At 34.4% G+C, this 16,885-nt stretch overlaps 1 protein-coding gene across 7 annotated transcripts in view; it reads right to left on the bottom strand.

The window, feature by feature from the left end:
* The window catches only part of heph (polypyrimidine tract-binding protein 1 heph), a 613,245-nt gene that overhangs the window by 189,092 nt on the left and 407,268 nt on the right, over window positions 1–16,885 (bottom strand). For all 7 annotated transcript variants that reach the window (XM_065347154.1, XM_065347155.1, XM_065347157.1 and 4 more), the window contains 2 exons: window positions 14,702–14,809; window positions 1,617–1,763 (listed from right to left, as the gene is read on the bottom strand). In XM_065347154.1, the coding sequence (XP_065203226.1) occupies window positions 1,617–1,763; window positions 14,702–14,809 (255 nt within the window). The remainder of the gene's footprint in view (window positions 1–1,616; window positions 1,764–14,701; window positions 14,810–16,885) is intronic.

Below are 16,885 nucleotides of genomic sequence, written 5' to 3'. Positions count from 1 at the left end.
CGTCCATAAAATAGAGAACGTTGAAAAAAAGTAGAGGAGGAGTAGAAGCGAAAGAGGGGGTACGGAAATAGATCAGGGGTGGGACAGCAACCATCCAAAAAAAAATCAGAACACCCCAAAGAGCAGATCACAATCGCATCAGGTGCGCCAATACTGAATTCAGTATTGTCACAGTTGATCAACGCTTGAGAATACTCAAACGCAAAAGGTAAGTAGGGGGAGGGGAGGGGGTAAATGAAAAAATGATAAAAATTCGTCATGCATATCGATTGCATGGTTTTCATCAACGCTGATTTCAAATCTGATACAATTTATGAAATAAAAACAATCCATATTCACTTACTTGTTGGGGAGGGGGTGATGGGATGAGGAGAGGGGGTAGCTAACTAAATAGGAAAATTAGAACGATGGGATTTCAACTCAACATGTTCATACTGTTCATAGTTGATCAAGGCTTTTCCTCTCAAAAAATGAAAGGAAAAAAGAAAAAAACTTTGAGAGGAGGTTGCGAGGAAGAGGAGGGGGTAAAGTTGAAAAAAAAGATGAAAATCCTTCATGTATATCAATTGCATGGTTTTCGACGACGCCGACTCCAAATCTGATACCATTATTGAGCTACAAAGAACTTCTGTTGAATAATTCCGTTTTTTTTTTTTTTAAATAAAGAAGTCGAATGAGGAGGGGGGGGGGAATAAAAATGTTGGAAAATGAGAACTTTAGTTTTCAAGGTAGGTACCATTATACTCCCAACCTTCGAATTGAACATGCTCATAGTTAATTAAAACGTTTATGAAAAAAGAGCATTGAGGGGGGGAGTTTTGAAAGGGCTGAAGAGATGGGGAAGGGGGTAAACAAAAAAAATGATAAAAATCCTTCATGTATATCGATTGCATGGGTTTCGACGACGCTGATTCCAAATCTGATATCATTATTGAGCTACAAAGAACCCCTGTTTAATTATTCCGGGTTTTCAAGAAGTTGAATGAGGGGTGGGGTGAAAATGATGGAAAATGAGAACTTTCCAAGGTACCATTACTCCCAGCTATCAAATAAAACACGGTCGTAGTTGATTAAAACTTTTAATCCCAGAAATGAAAAAATAGAATTGAGAGGTGGCGGGTGGGGGGAGGTGGGGGGAGGTAATAAGAAAAATGATAAAAATCCTTCATGTATATCGATTGTATGATTTTCAACGATGCTGATTTCGAATCTGGGGTCATTTTCGAGCTAGAAACAAGTCCTGCCGAATTACTTGACATTTAAAACGGTCGCTCGCTATTTTACCAGCTCTCCTTACGTCATGTGAATCACACTTATATGTCGATATGAGAAGTAATCTCTTGAAAAGAGCGATTAGAGATGAAAATGGGGATATCATTCGGTCGATTTGCGGTACGATAACGCTTATTTAAAACACTTTCGATCGTCCCCCGAATAGAAAACCAATTACCTACCACTGGAGAACGATATAGAAAAAGCCAAAAATGGGAGAGAAAGGGTAAAAAGGCGACAATATAAGGGTACTCGAGCCACACGAAACGAGCATTTTACAGATATGTAAAGGTAGGGGCTATAGATACACATTACACAAATACAGTAATAAACGACGAGCTTACCTGATTCTTTCCTTTTAATACAAGCACATTTGTCACCCGGCCGAACGGTATGCCGAGGTGAATGATTTCAGCTTCGCTAACTTCGCTGGGGATATTCCGCAGATGTATGACTTTTGACGGTCTACCGGCTGATTTATCCAATTTAGCCTATAAACAGAGAAAGAGATGCAAAACCAGAGCAGTTAGTATAGTCTTGTAGCACGAGGTGAATTTCGATATCACGTGTTAATTATAGTACGAACACACGAGTGGCCCCAACTGGGCAGTGGGCATGCGTCCTCAAATGACCCTGGTACAACACCATCATCGATGCTGTTCCCCCAATATACGTAACGAGTACGGTGCAGTAGGGTATCTGTAAATTCGAGTATTTTGGGTATCTTTTAAAACCCAATGTATACATGTACATTTTCTAGTACCTACATATAGTAATTTGAAGAGGGGCGAACGAAAACAATACGCGGGATTACATCGTAGGTGATTTTCTGCCGCGTACACCTGCTAACCGGGCATCGTTCATTAAATTGATTAGCAATTACGGGGTAAAAGGTTAGGTTAAAAGTTCGTTAAATCTAATTTATAAGATGAATCGACGACGCAGAACGGCGCACCGTGCTGCAGCCTACAAGAATCGTCGAAGCGTCCGCGCGTATACAAAATACCACACCAAACACCTCCACCTTCATCGATAGGTACCATTCGGTTGCGCTTATAAAATATACCTAATTAAACTTAACGTATATACGGCTTATGCGGCCATATAGATACCTCCGATGTCGGTCCTCTCCCCCCTACCCCCTCGTTTAACAATCTCTATGTGCATATACGTTTTCCCAAATTGTTTGAAAACTTTATCAAATCACCGTTTGTTTCGACTGTGCTGTGCTTTGCTTTGCTTTCTCGCAAATGTACGTATGAAAATACAATGATGCAGATTCCGCCGACGACGTCGACGCCGCAGCTTCAGCGTATACTATGTAGATAGTCGACTCGTGTACCACACATACATCTACATACGTACCTACTATATTCAGTCCAGACATAAATTCAACGTAATAGGGGATAATAGGTACAGAAAAAGCAATAATTTATTGTCGAAACGAGCTTTAAAATGTGTTTTACGGGACGCATAATTTTTACCGAACATACGTACGTCTACGTATACCACATCGTAGTACTCGTATATGGTACCAATTTTTTACCCCTCCTTTTCGATAAATTTGTCTACGAGTACGATGCACCCAACTGTCTCAATCGATTTCGTTCGATTCCTGTTACGAGTACAGTGTGACGGATTTTGGTAAATTATGGAAAGAAGGAGAAGGGAGAGTGAAGGTAGAGTTGATGTTCGGAGAATGAACGATACATGCCAACTTGCAGAGAGAACAAATTTCAAAATTTCAATAGGTATCATTAAAAAATTCCGATTTTCATATTTATGTAAGTAAGTGATTTTGGTTCGTTATTTTTTGATTTCAATGTGAAAAAGTGAAAATCCAGTAGTTGATCATAGCATTTTGTCCAGTAGATGATCATCTGGCAGATGTTATTTGAATAAAAAAAGAAAATGTGTGAAGTATGAGTGTGAAGTTTTATATCCGAAGTTGTTTCTAATAATTTGGAGCTGTGCTGGTTAATTCACATTTGTTTTATGCGGTAATTAAACCCACTGATCGACTATTAGATGAGAAAATTTTTTCATGTCCATTGTCCATTATGGTCAATGGCAATTTTAGGCACCATTTTTTTTTTAAATTTCAAAAAAACATTTCGCATCGCTGAACTCTCCTCTTTTTTGTGTATTTTTAAAAAAAGGCTCCATAAAAATCCTTCCAATTTTTTTGTTAATACATAATTTTTTTTTCAATTTAGAAAATTACGGATCACGAATTAAAAATCGTTTCGAAATTTCTAGCATCGCGGAACGATAGATATTCATTAAAATCGCTACGAAATACTTGAAAATTGCGAATAAACACGCAAAAATTAGCTGAAAAGTTATCAAAAAAATGATAAAATTCAGGGAATCGAATCATTTACAAACTATTTGGGATTAAATAAATTGATTGATTTCTTGGTGAATCATTCGCAAACGGATCTATTAATTTATTCGGTTTTTGTGAAGCTGTTATTTAGGAATTGATCTTTTATCAAGCGAAGTGAATCGAATCGAATCATTCACAACAGACTGGCGATTGAACAAATTGATTGATTTCTAAGTGAAACATTCGCGAACGAATTGATCCATAGTGTTATTGAATCATTCGCAAATGAATTGAATAATTTTGATGAATCGAATCGAATCATTCACAACCGATTGGCGATTGAACAAATTAATTGATTTCTAAGATGAATTATTGAATAATTTTGAGGAATCATTCGATTGATTTGTATAAATGACTCGTTCATGACCGAATTGATTCATAAATTGAAGAATTGATCAATTAGTTCGCGAGTTTGAAATAGCTTTATTATCGACATCCGACGTCACAAACGCATCGGTCTCTTAGGGGAAAGTCGGTTGATCTTTATTCTCGTTTTTTAACAAGCCATAAAATTCGCTGATTTCAAGAGGATTTTTGCCTCTTTGCTTATAATTTAGTGGTTGCTTCTAATTTTTTTTATCAAAATTTTAGCCTTTGTCACCATTTCAATTTTCAAATTCGTTTCATAATTGAATAAATTATTATTTTTTCAACCATCCAACCTAAATTAAATTCAAAAAGTTCTCAAATTTGAAAAAAAAATCTCAAATTAGTGAAATCACAATCTCATACGTCTGCGTCTGTACTTTTTAATTCATTATCGTTTTTGTGTTTTTAAAAAAATGACTAATAATAATGGGGGAATAAAGATTGCAATTTTGCAGTTAACAACGCAGCACACGAAACAAACGATACGTCGTAATTCATCAATGCATTTATCCAGATCTGAAGTTTGTAACTCCCAGGACACCCAGTATATTCTTTTGAAAATTTTATGTTTATTACCTGGATCGAGAATGCTACGAACGAACGAAGCTTAGGACCCTCGAATACTTGAAGTCGTACCAAAATGAACTACCATGGATGAAGAACGCCTGAATGGTCTGGCTCATTCATACGTCCACAAAGACATCTCAATTACCACTGAAGACGCCTAGATTTTAATTATTGATATTTTTTACAAATTCTCAAATGTTATATTTTTTGTTTATTTTAGCTACTTATTCCTAGTTACCTACTCGACTTTACCTACTTTCTATATTTTACAAAATTATGACGTTAACCTACCGTCCGTGGATGTAGAAAAATATAAAAATTGGACCTTTCTCAAAACACCAGAACCCCCCCCCTCTAGATATGCTCTGGCTACGCCTCTGTGGATCAAAAGTGAAAGATGGCGTTGAAATCACTTATGTTTAATAAGTCATCAGATATTCGCTGATTGCAAGATAATTTTTGCTTTTTGCTTGTAATTTAGTGGTTGCTTCTAATTTTGGCCTTTGTCACTATTCTATTCCTATTTTTGATTTTGTGTCACAATCGCATAAATTATTAGTTTTTCAACCACCCATACATAACTTGAATTCAAAGTTTCTTTTCTTTTTTTTAAAAATCTCAAATTATGAAATTACAATTTTATACGGCTGTACTTTAAAGTCAATTATCGTTTTTTGTGGTTTTTTAAAGTGAATAATGATAATAGGAGAATAAAAATTACCATTTTTGGCAGTTCGCAACGCAGCACACGAAATAAATAATACGTCGTACTTCATCCATGCATGTAGGTAAGCACGATAAAAAACGGAAACCCAAACTAAAATATCAAATTTCAATTCAACTTTGCATTTTTGGTTTTAATAATGCGCTAATCGCTGATTCTTTTCATTAACATACTGTATATTTTATCTTTTCAGTTTCATTTTCGACTTCAGAACTATTTAATTTTTCATTTTTTCAAATTTATTTTATTTCTATTTTATTTTTTGTGATTTTCTTTTTTAGGTACAACTTTCATTTATTCTTCAAATTACTTTATAACTTTGAAGAATAAATTGAAGATGAACAAATGAAAAGTTACAGATGAAACTGAAAACAAAAGGAAATATGTTTGGCTGCTTTTTACTTTTTAATTCCATCTTCGATCTTATACGATACCCATAATAAGTATGTTTTTTATCCTTTTTTTTTGGGGGGGGGGGGAGCTTCACACATTTTACATCCATTCAAAAAAAAAATCAAAAAATGAATGTTTCCCTTTTTCGTAGAAAGATATCTGCTTTTCATGAAATTAAATTCAAAGAATATTTTTGAATGTGTATTGAGATCAACTCCGAGTTTTTGATCCATCACTTTTTTTAAATTACTTTTTAACGCTTGGGGAAGGGTCCCTCGTGAAAAAAAAAATGATTTTTTGCGATAGGAGGGGAGGAGCAGGGCTCCCTAATACGACTCTGTTTCAAGTTGGAGGGCTACTAAGACTTCCATGGATTTTTTCCACACAGAAATCAATGTTGGAAGGAGTGGGGCAAAAAAATGATGACAAGACATTGTCACAAAGTATAAAAGAATGACCTTATATGGCTCGGTACACATTTCAAGATTTTAAGGTACATTTGATATTTGTTAGAAAAGTGCATACTCCAAAAAAATACTATCATGAAAAAATTAGACCTCTAAATGTGATTGAAATTGAAATGCAACCAAAAATATATTGTGTTTCTGCAATAAAGCCCGGTCACTTGATTACTTTGGCATCAATACAAGCAACAAAAAGGTTTAAGTACAGCCTACAATTATTAATTTTAAGACGTTTGATAATTTTTTTGGAGACATCCCATTTTTTCTGTTGCCAAAACTCATCATGAATAGGAGCTGGAACTTAGGCCCATACTTCTGAATTCGAATAAAACTCGTTATTTTTAAAATCAAAAAAGACTTTTTGAACGACTGTACTCAGCCTTTCAACTTTCAACATACAAAACGACAAAATTCTGAAGGTACATTTCCTCGAAACCGCCATTTCTCCCAAATGCAGTGAGAAAATGTTCTAATTATTCATCATAAGGGGTACAAGGACAGATGGCGTAGCCAAACTAATCTCAAACACCATTAAAATGCATCCCTTCCTCAAGATTCTTATTCATGTTTAGCGGGGAATTTTTCAAAGATTTTCGACTCGTTTCGAGTAATAAGTGAGATTTTTTTGTAGTAAAACTTGAAAATTCGGGCAAATGAGGTGAACATCGAAAAATAATTTTGTATGTGAGGAGACTTACTCGAAGAGAAGATTACATGCTCGAAGTTGGGAGTTTTTTAAAACAAAAACATTCCCTAGAATACGTCAAAAAGTAGAGAAACTGTTAAGAATTCTATTAAATTGACCGAAGACCAAATATACAGGTACTCAAAAATGAACGAAACTAAGCAGAAATTACTCAAAATATAAAATCATCCTAAAGCAGCATACCGTTTTAGAAATTCTAAACAAGCCATCAGCTATTCGTTGATTGCAAGAGGGTTTTTGCTTTTTATTAATTATTGCTTTTTTTCGCAAATAAGCAAAAAATTTACAAAGTTTGAGTTTTAACAATTTACATAGGTATGTACAATTTTTCTTCATAATCAATTTTCACAACAAACAATGCTCTTTCAGAAGTGCTGATCACTGATTGGCCTATTCATGTTCAGAATCAGAAATTACTCCCTGATTGGATGTGGATGTTGAAAATATAGGTAGATACGTACATTTTTTTTTTTTTTTTTTCAAGAACAGATTGATTCAATTTTATATATATTCATTTAAACGAATAATAATAAAGTTCTTCGATTCTTCAAATTTTATTGAACTATTACTTCAATAATTATATTAAACTGTAATCTTCACCAAAACAAAATTAAAAATAGTCACCTAAAATAAATTATGATTAAACTTGAAATTGGATTCGGGGAAATGTTCAGAAATCCGCTCTCAGAGTTGCCATTTCAATTTGAATGAAAAATTGTTTTCAAAACCAGGTGCATTGATGTTGCTTATTCGTACATTTTAGCTTTCAACTGCTTTTCAATAATTAAAAAACAAAAAAACAAAAAAAAACAGCTCGGCTGGGGCAAATTTTTTATCAAGTTTTTCAACTTTTACCAACATTTTTTTAACCTCATCTTCTCTTTTTAAATTCATCGTCCTCGTTGCAATAATTTTTCGATGTTATTAAATAAGCATATAGTACGAATATGCACTATCAACTTCTACATCTACACTATTCAAAATACGAAAACCCAACTCTATAAACAGGAAACACCTCTGACAAGGTGAAAAATTAAAATAACTTTGTAAAAATATACCCTGCACTACACCTGGAGTCAGCCGAGCCTTATTCAATGAACACAGGCAACCCATTGCACATCTCTCTACAGTATGCAAAAATATAGGCAAACTAGTAATATAATTTCGAAAGGGGTCGAGATACACACAAAGATGCAATTTTCAGTACCTACCATTTCATTAACGAACATGGACAGTGAATCAAGTCGACGACATCATAGACCAGAGTAAGAGGGTTAGGAGCTAGAGCAGGGTGTTTCATACACTCAAACAGAGCGACAAAGATGGAGACAGAAATTACAAAGGAAAATAATATTTTAGTCGTGGTCATGGGTGCTTGTATGCAATTGCATTACACACAATACACATACGTATGTGCCTCATTTGAGCAGTGAATTACCTAACCTACTATGTATGTACCTTGCAAAAGGGACGCGAAGGAAATTATTGGGTGGGGGAGGAGGGGAGAAGAAGGTTGAAGGTGGATGACAGCGGACGTAAAATGTTACCGAATACGAATAAAACAGATTTCCCAGTCTGAAAATGAGTGCTGAGGTGGATATTAAAATCACTAGTGTCGACGAAACTACGATACTACGATGATGACACGACACCAGCTTCGTCGATGGGGTTATCGTACATTTCAGATATCGTCACCTCGTCGTCGGACCGTGTTATACAATAAAATCAGCTAATTTACGTACACAGCCCTTTACGCCTGCAGCCAATGGCGACGATGATACGGAAGAGATTCGCAAATGAAGCGATCTGACGCTTGTTCAGTGTTCTCGTTAAAGCACGTACTACGAGTATATGGGACCAGTCGGTCATTTCTGATCGATGTGTGCTACTATAAAAGGTACCAAAGGCCGAACAACGACACGGAGATCCTTTTGTTTCGCACCAATTTGAAAATGGCACAATGAGCATGTCAAAATGAAAATGGTCATCTCACACACACACACACACACACGAGTCTAACTCGCAAAACGACGGCTGCTATTTTTCACCTCCTCGTACACGTACTATGATGAGGTGTACGGTACATTTACATACATACAAAGTACAATACCTACCTACCTATATACGTGCATTTATGAATTTTAATGCGAAAATACAAATTTCACACGCGTAAAATACCTACCAACCAAACCATACGACGACGACACGACTGTTGCGCTCGTGTGCCTCCTCTATGTGCCCTCGTACGTATATGCCTCACTTAGTCGTCCGTTTTACCTTTTAAAATGGCTTTTTAACCGAAATACAAAGGTAAAAGTTCGATATAATAGTCGAAACAGTATACAGAGTGTAGAAGAAGAGGGAAAGTTCCGCGACCGCGTCGTCATCGTCGGTTTATTATAGACACGATAAATCACGACGGGACGTATTATACTCGTACACGTTGCGTTGCATTAGGTGGCCATGGTGAAGGCGGCTTCTTCTCTATTGCTGCTTTTTTTTCACTCATTTTACGCAATTTTATTGACACGTACGATGTGATTGACATTTGTAATCATTAAATAATGATATTGTTTACGGACGAGTCTGAATCGTGTGTGGTGCGGTGTTACGTAATGTACCTATTGCCTGTATTGTGTATAGGTATTGTACATTATTATGGGCCTATTCGTGTATATTATGGTGGCTTTTAACGTGTTACAGAATTATGTATAGGTATACATATAGGTGTAAATAGCAACAGCTTTTACGTGGAAAGGTAAAAATTATCGTGACGAGGTGATGGCATTTCTCATTTATTCTCAGTCGAAATACATTATGCCAATGATACCAACCTATAAACAGTGTGCTAGCCTACATAGCAGGCAATAATGGAAGAAGAATTAGTAAGTAAGCATAAAACAAACTATCAGCTGCTCAGATTGCAAGAGAGTCGTTGCTTTTTTCATTACAGACAGAGACATTACGTCACACTTAATGTTCCAAAATGTGGACTTCGTAGTGAAGTATCACAGTTTAAAAACCAGAATTGGAAATATTTTAGCACCGAGTGTAAAAAAAAAAAATGAAATTTCATTGCTCTTTTCACTAATTGGCGATTTTTGTAAAAAAAAAAGCTTTGTAATTTTTGCTTCTGGTCAATAAATGTAACGTGTGTGTAGTTTTAAGCTAAAGAAACCTCACCAATAATTACCGAAGGTTAATCAATTTCGAATTTACGTACATTCATGTAATTTTCAAAATTCAATTAAATCTCTTGATTTAAGACTGTCATTTTAATCTAATATTCACTTCACTGTGACGTTAAACAAACTAACCAGGGATTCTCATGAAGTGTCTCCCAGGGATTTGGATAAAAAGTGGTCTCAGTGGTAGCCCTTAGTCCAATAAAATTTTAGCTACCAAGGTTGAGTTCAACTCCCACAGTAAAATTTTGAATTTTGAAATTTTCAAAGATCGCTACCTCGACGCTCCGGTTTTTCCCACGGCGTTGTCGTGGGAATATTTCGACCCACGCGCTTGATTAAGGGGCATCTTCCATGTTCCCTTTCAACTAAATTTTTCATATTATATTTTACAAAGATCATTCGAATTCTTCGTTTTAGATGAAAATTTTAATAATAATCCTTGAAAGATGAAATATGAAAATTTAGTTGACTGGGAACATGAAAGGATTCCTTTGTGCAAGCGCGAGGTTGGGCAACATTTTCCCACGAGAACACCGTGGGAAAAATCTGAGAGTCGGGGTAGTAATTTTTGAAAATTTTAAAATTCAAAATTTTACTGTTGAAGTTGATCTCAAAACTGGTAGCTAAAATTTAAATGGTTTGGTATTTGGGCAAAGGGCTGCTACTGAGACCACTTTCTCTCCAAATCCCCGAGAGACACTTCATGACATTTAGTTGAATGGGAGCATGAAAGGATTCTCTTGTGCAAACGTGTGGGTCAAAATTTTTCCACGAGAAACAGTGGGAAAAACGTGAGCGTCGGGGTAGCGATTTTTGAGAATTTTTAAATTCAAAATTTCACTGTTGGAGTTACTCGTAATCTCAAAACTGGCAGCTAAAATTTTGAAGGTTTGGTATTTGGGCCAAGGGCTGCTACTGAGACCTCTTTCCATCCAAATCCTCGGGGTACACCTTCGTGAAGTTCCTTAGTAAATTAAAAAAAATATACAAATATTTTAGCCAAACATTCTATTCTACCAAATCCAAAATCATTTCAGGACTCTTTGTCTAAATACACAGATTTAAATTTAGGGCAAAAAATTAAGTCCAAATCCGCTTCTTGGATAAGGTAGATTCGATCACTCGAAAAATACTAAAAATTTACACGAAGGTCAGAAATATGCTCGTATGTGTAAAACATGAAATTATTTCGGCGAAATTTTTATTTCGAGAACTCGTGAAATAAATGATTTTGGGAACCCCTCTGAAAAGAAAGCAGTCAAGAAACGTGCTCCTGTTGGTAAGTATTCCCACGCAATTTTCTTTTGCACTTCTACCAAAATATGAAATAAACTCGAAAATATTATATTTTCAATCATTCTCTCATCCTTTAATAGGAAGGCGAGGAACAAGGAAGGAGAGAAGAGGGTTTGGAGTGGTAAAAATGAAGAATCGAATGATGATAAAATTATTTCGAAAGTTCAAACAAAAAAATCCAAGCATCAGAATGAAATACAAGAACATATAGATATTTTCTCAACATAAGTCATCAACTATTTGCTGATTGCAGGACAGTCTTTGCAGTTTCTTTTTGCGTATTGGCTGCTTTAATGGTTTTATGGTTTTAAATGTAGAGATAAGATGTCCAATTTTTATAGAATCAAATTCAAAAAATGATTTTTTACTGTTTAAAAATCGCTAAGCATTATCATGAAAGGCTTTCATTGAAATAAGTATCTACATAAATGTACTATTCGCTGGTTGGCTGAAAGATGAAAAATTGATGAAAAAACAATTACAACAAATCATTTTGTGCTCCGCGCAATAACTCTAAAAAATTATTATGCAATTCAAACTTGAAAGTTTTAAACATAACAAGAGTTTTTTCCACCGAGTAAGTATTTGAAATTTTTTTTTGGATTAGATTGTGTCGTTAATTGAAGATTTTCCCACATTTCTTAAAATTTTCAATTTTTTACATTATTGCAAACTTGATTTAAAAAAAAAAAAAAAAAAAAAAAGACGAACTCGTAAGACGTCATTATAAAGTTTGAAAAAAGTCTAAAAAAAAATCGAATAAATTTTTTTGACATTCTAAGAACACGTTTTTCTTCAAATCATTTTATTAGATATTAAAAAAATAAATTTCAACACATCTGCGAAAAAGTTCAAAAAATACTTCAAAAATTGTAATCCAGCATTAAAAAAAAAATCAGAGCTTTTTTTCCAATGGAAACGAAATGTGTTTCACAAAAGTTATACATTTCAGTTTATTGAAGTGTCAAAAAATTGAAACATTATTCTAATATACAAAGAAAAAAATAGAAAAAATTATAAAATTCAAGAAACACATTTTGTTTCCATTTTAAAAAATGGCTCTTTGTTTTTTTTTTTCAAAGAAAATGCTGGATTAAAATTTTCAAAGTTTTTCATTTTTCTTTTTGAACTTTTTCGTCGATGTTCCTTTTTGAGTGATAATTAATCAACGCAGTAATTCAATTGATATCGATTTGAAGTTCAAATTTTTCAGAAAATAAAACCCGAGATGGTTAATTTTTTCCTGTTCAACGAAACGTATCAATTTTGTGAATAAAAAATTGACAAGGGGTCCACCAAACCGGAAAAATTGGAGTTTTCGATTTTTTCTCGTCTTTCTCAATTTGTTCGTCTCTCTTAACCACCAAGATTTTTTTCTCAATCGAAAAAGGAATTACGAAGAGCAGTTTTCAAGCTTCTGCTAAAATCATGTTTCTTTTTGTAAATCTTTTATGTCTAAAGAAGGATTTCAATTTTTATCTAGTCCCCAACAAAATATCATATTCGAGAAGGTGAGGGAGATACTCAAGACAACCCGATGATAAGTTACAGTATCGATCGATTTCAAGTACGTAGTAGGTAATCCCCTAATTTTCAAATTCCGTTTTTCCCTTTTTTTAATGAAAAACAGAAAGTTTGTCAAAATCATAATATTTTTCTCATTCCTCATTATTCTGAACGACCTCGACTCGAGCATACAAATAACGAAAATACGTATATGCGTCAAACAAGTTGCCTATTCAGTTTGCCGTAAATATTTTCATATGTACCAACGTAATTAGACTTACTCGTATATGTATGTACTTTAATCAGAGTTGGTTTTTTCGAATTTTGAAAAAATGAGTCCCTCAACGGCCGCGGCAGTTGGATCGACTCAAGCAAACGTCGGAACCAAAAATTTCAAACGTCCAAACTCACAACAGTCATTCTTCAAATCCAAGAAATCAAAATTTCAAAAAGTAAGTAATTTTTTACATTTTTTTTCTTTCTTTAATTATTCTAAAAATTATACTTATGTAGGTTGAAAATGAATACTCAGAAACTATCCTCTAGCCCCCAGAAAAATTAAAAATACCAAAAACTCACCCAAAAAGTACACGTATTAATTTTGATTAGCAGTATTGGATAAATCATGCACGTGTTATTCAATGTATGTAAAATCACTTTAGTCTTAGATTCAAGCCTTTTGATTTTGCTCAGATTGTTTTTATTATAAGGAAGGAAAATGGAAATTATTTCCCTTACCCGCTTTAGAGATAAATAAGCTGTTCAGAGGATGAGAGGGGGAGGGTGTTTTTCTGCAAGTTTTTTAAAAAATTCGCCAAAAATTTCGAAAATTGATAGTTAAACTTTTTTTGAAAGCTTACTCTTCAAAAGCTTGGCAAGTTACCCACGCAACTGATTTAAAAATTTGCAGAATAAATAACAAGTAAGTATTTTCTGGGTTTTTAGATGGGATTAAATAAAACCGCGAAGAGGGAGGGGGGACAAAGCCCTAAAATTTTTATTAAAATAGAAAAAAAGTCAAACTTCGTCATTCGTGTGACATATCGTTCCATAAATTTGCAGAAGGGCTGAATACGAATAGGTATATCGTATCAACTTATTTTTTCAACTCAACCCCTCCAACGCCCCCAGTACTCCACCAAATTTTCTGAGAACTTGAAAAAGCAACTATAGACCTCCCAGGACCTGAATTTTACTCAATTCAACTCGAAAACGTGCCTTCCAAATTAAGCTACAGACTGTAATTCCAAGGTGTAAACAACATTCATCCCCACTGGAATGTAATCCACCCAGAGTATATTCAACTCTAATAAAACCTGGCCATAAACAAAAGCCAACGTCGGTCGTCGGTACACAGGTCATTAATTAAACAAATTGTTGTTAATTAACGCGAACGATACACGATATGATGGTGGCAACCAAGTATCAACGAATTAATTTTCGACACCGAGATCGAGACCGAGACCGACACGAAGACGAGTACAAGTATAATACTCGTTGCAGGCTGCATCGCAGAACACTATACGACGTTGGCTGATCCATCAGACAAGTAATTATAAACGTTACAGAAGAAGAAGAAAAAACAAACATCGAGCCGATTTTAATCATTTTTTGCCCTTCTGCTCGTTGCAATAAATCAAACGGTCGATTAGTTATCCGCGTAAAAATTAAACGCCTCGATTTACTCGACTCAACTCGTCGCTTCGTACATAACAAGATCATCTCGCAGAAGAGGAAAAAAAAAACAAACAAAACGATGATTTGAAAGCATATAAGAATACATGAGTACATATATGAGACTGATTCATCTCGAATCGAATGACTTACCTTTTTAGCATCATTATTATTATCAACGAGTCCGGGATGAGTGCTGATAGCGTTTCCATTACTGACTGCGGCGCCGGTACCGTGCGTTAGCAATTCTTCAGAGCCTCGCTGTAACACAAGAAAAAAACCAATGCGAAATTCCCATTAAAATCCTTCGTGTATATTACCTATACTATACACTATACAGTACGAAATACACTGGCATGCAACCGCACGCGTGCCATCGATACGTATAATTCCGGTCAATTAATTACGAATAATGCCCATTCGAAAGAGGGAGAGAAACAGCTACTCGACGATGCATTGCTGTACGTAAAAACAACCAACAGCTTACAAACAGGCACCGAGCTCGTGTTTCAGAATGTTTATTAGCCATTTGGTAGTATATGAGCATTCGATATTATATTACCTATACCTACTGCTCTAGTTGAATCTCGTACACTATATTACCAGCTTTAACATACGTACAGGGTGTTTCTCAAGTTTAGTGCCCTCCTTCGATTCGGTACGTAGGCAACCAATCTCACACACACGTGGAGGTATATTCATCTCATAAGGGATGAAGGGAACCTTATAAACTCGTACTCTTCGATTTGAACGAAATAAAGTTGAATTAAAAGAGCAGGTCTTGAAACCCCAATAACCAAAATTTCTGGTCTCAAGTTCATTTTTGGATTTTTGGGGAATTTTTGAAAATTTAAAAAATGTGGGCAATTTTTACGCTTTTTTATGAAATGAAAAATTTTTTGAACAAAATGAACCAATATCAATGATTATCACTTCAATTAGACTCTCAAATTCGAAAACTACCCATTTCAGGCTATTCCAGAGCTTCCAGCAACTTCAAGTCGCTCTGAAACGGCCAAAAGTGAACCTTAGCACCCATAAATTTGATCCGAGCTTATTGGCAAAGTGTCTTAACAAAATTCAAAATAAAAAAAATGGCCTTTATTCGAATATTTGACGACTTCTTTATTTTCCGGGAGGGAGGAAAGCAGGGATGATGGTCAGGGAGGTGGATGTCAAAAATACCTTCACCGTTTCGATTTTTCAACTGCGAGGCATTCTGTAAAAAATGTTTCACGACTTTTATGGAGGTAGGAGAAGGGGGGGTCGAAATTTTACACATTAATTTTTCAATTTTACATTATTACTTATCCAAATTTTGTACTTTTTTCGCACTTACAGCAATTTTTTCGTAATTATGAATAATGTATATCATTATATAAAGTGGTTTCAATACGATTTTCATACCTCTTCCCTCCCACCACCTACATGAAAATTTTTCAACCAAAAAAAGTATTTAAGTATAGCCACAAAAACTCAATTTTTTAAAAAATTTTTGCAAAAATTGAAGAGAACAATTTGCTTTACAATATTTTGTGAGAACAAAAAATCTGATTTTCTTCAGTTTATTCGAATTTTAATCTTTCTTATTCATATACCTAAAAATGAAATGTTTTTTTTTTTTAGATTGGACAAATTTCATTTTTTGAAGAATTTTTGGTAGTTGTTCAAACATTTACAGTCCATTTTCAGATTTTGAACTTTTTTTTAGAATTTCGTTATTTTTTTCGCTCAGTAGGTACCATATTCCAAATTTTTTCCATTTTATTTGGAGAGTGAAGGGAGGGGGAGGGAGAATCAGCAATATTTTGATCTCATTTAATTGTTTTCCAAATTTTTCAACTCATTTCGAACGTTTTAAATGAAATTATCTCAACAGCTCGCATGAAAATTTTCAACCAAAAAAAATATTAGCCACAAAAAATTAAGAGAACAATTTGCTTCACAGTTTTTTGTGAGAACAAAAAATCTGATTTCTTCAATTGATTCGAATTTTAATTTCTTTTATTTTTATACTGAAAAAGAATTTTTTTTCAATTTCAGGCAAATTTCATAAATTTTAGAAAAATGTTGGCAGTTGTTCAAATTTTTTAGCCCATTTTCGAATTTTGAACTCTTTTCATGATTTTGTATTTTTTTTCGGCCGGTAGACACTATATTCCAACATTTCTTTTTTGAGGGGGGGGGGGGAGGGATAGAGAATCAGCAATATTTTTACCACCTCATCTAAATAATTGTTTTTCCAATTTTTCAACTTATTTCGAACGTTTTCAATGAAATTATCATCACAGATACTTTTTCAACGTAATAGAAACATGTCTTTTACTATACTTTTTT

The sequence above is a fragment of the Planococcus citri genome, chromosome 1 (genome assembly GCF_950023065.1).
Source record: "Planococcus citri chromosome 1, ihPlaCitr1.1, whole genome shotgun sequence".
In the NCBI taxonomy this organism is placed as follows: domain Eukaryota; kingdom Metazoa; phylum Arthropoda; class Insecta; order Hemiptera; family Pseudococcidae; genus Planococcus; species Planococcus citri.
This window is presented reverse-complemented; position numbering and strand designations above follow the sequence as displayed.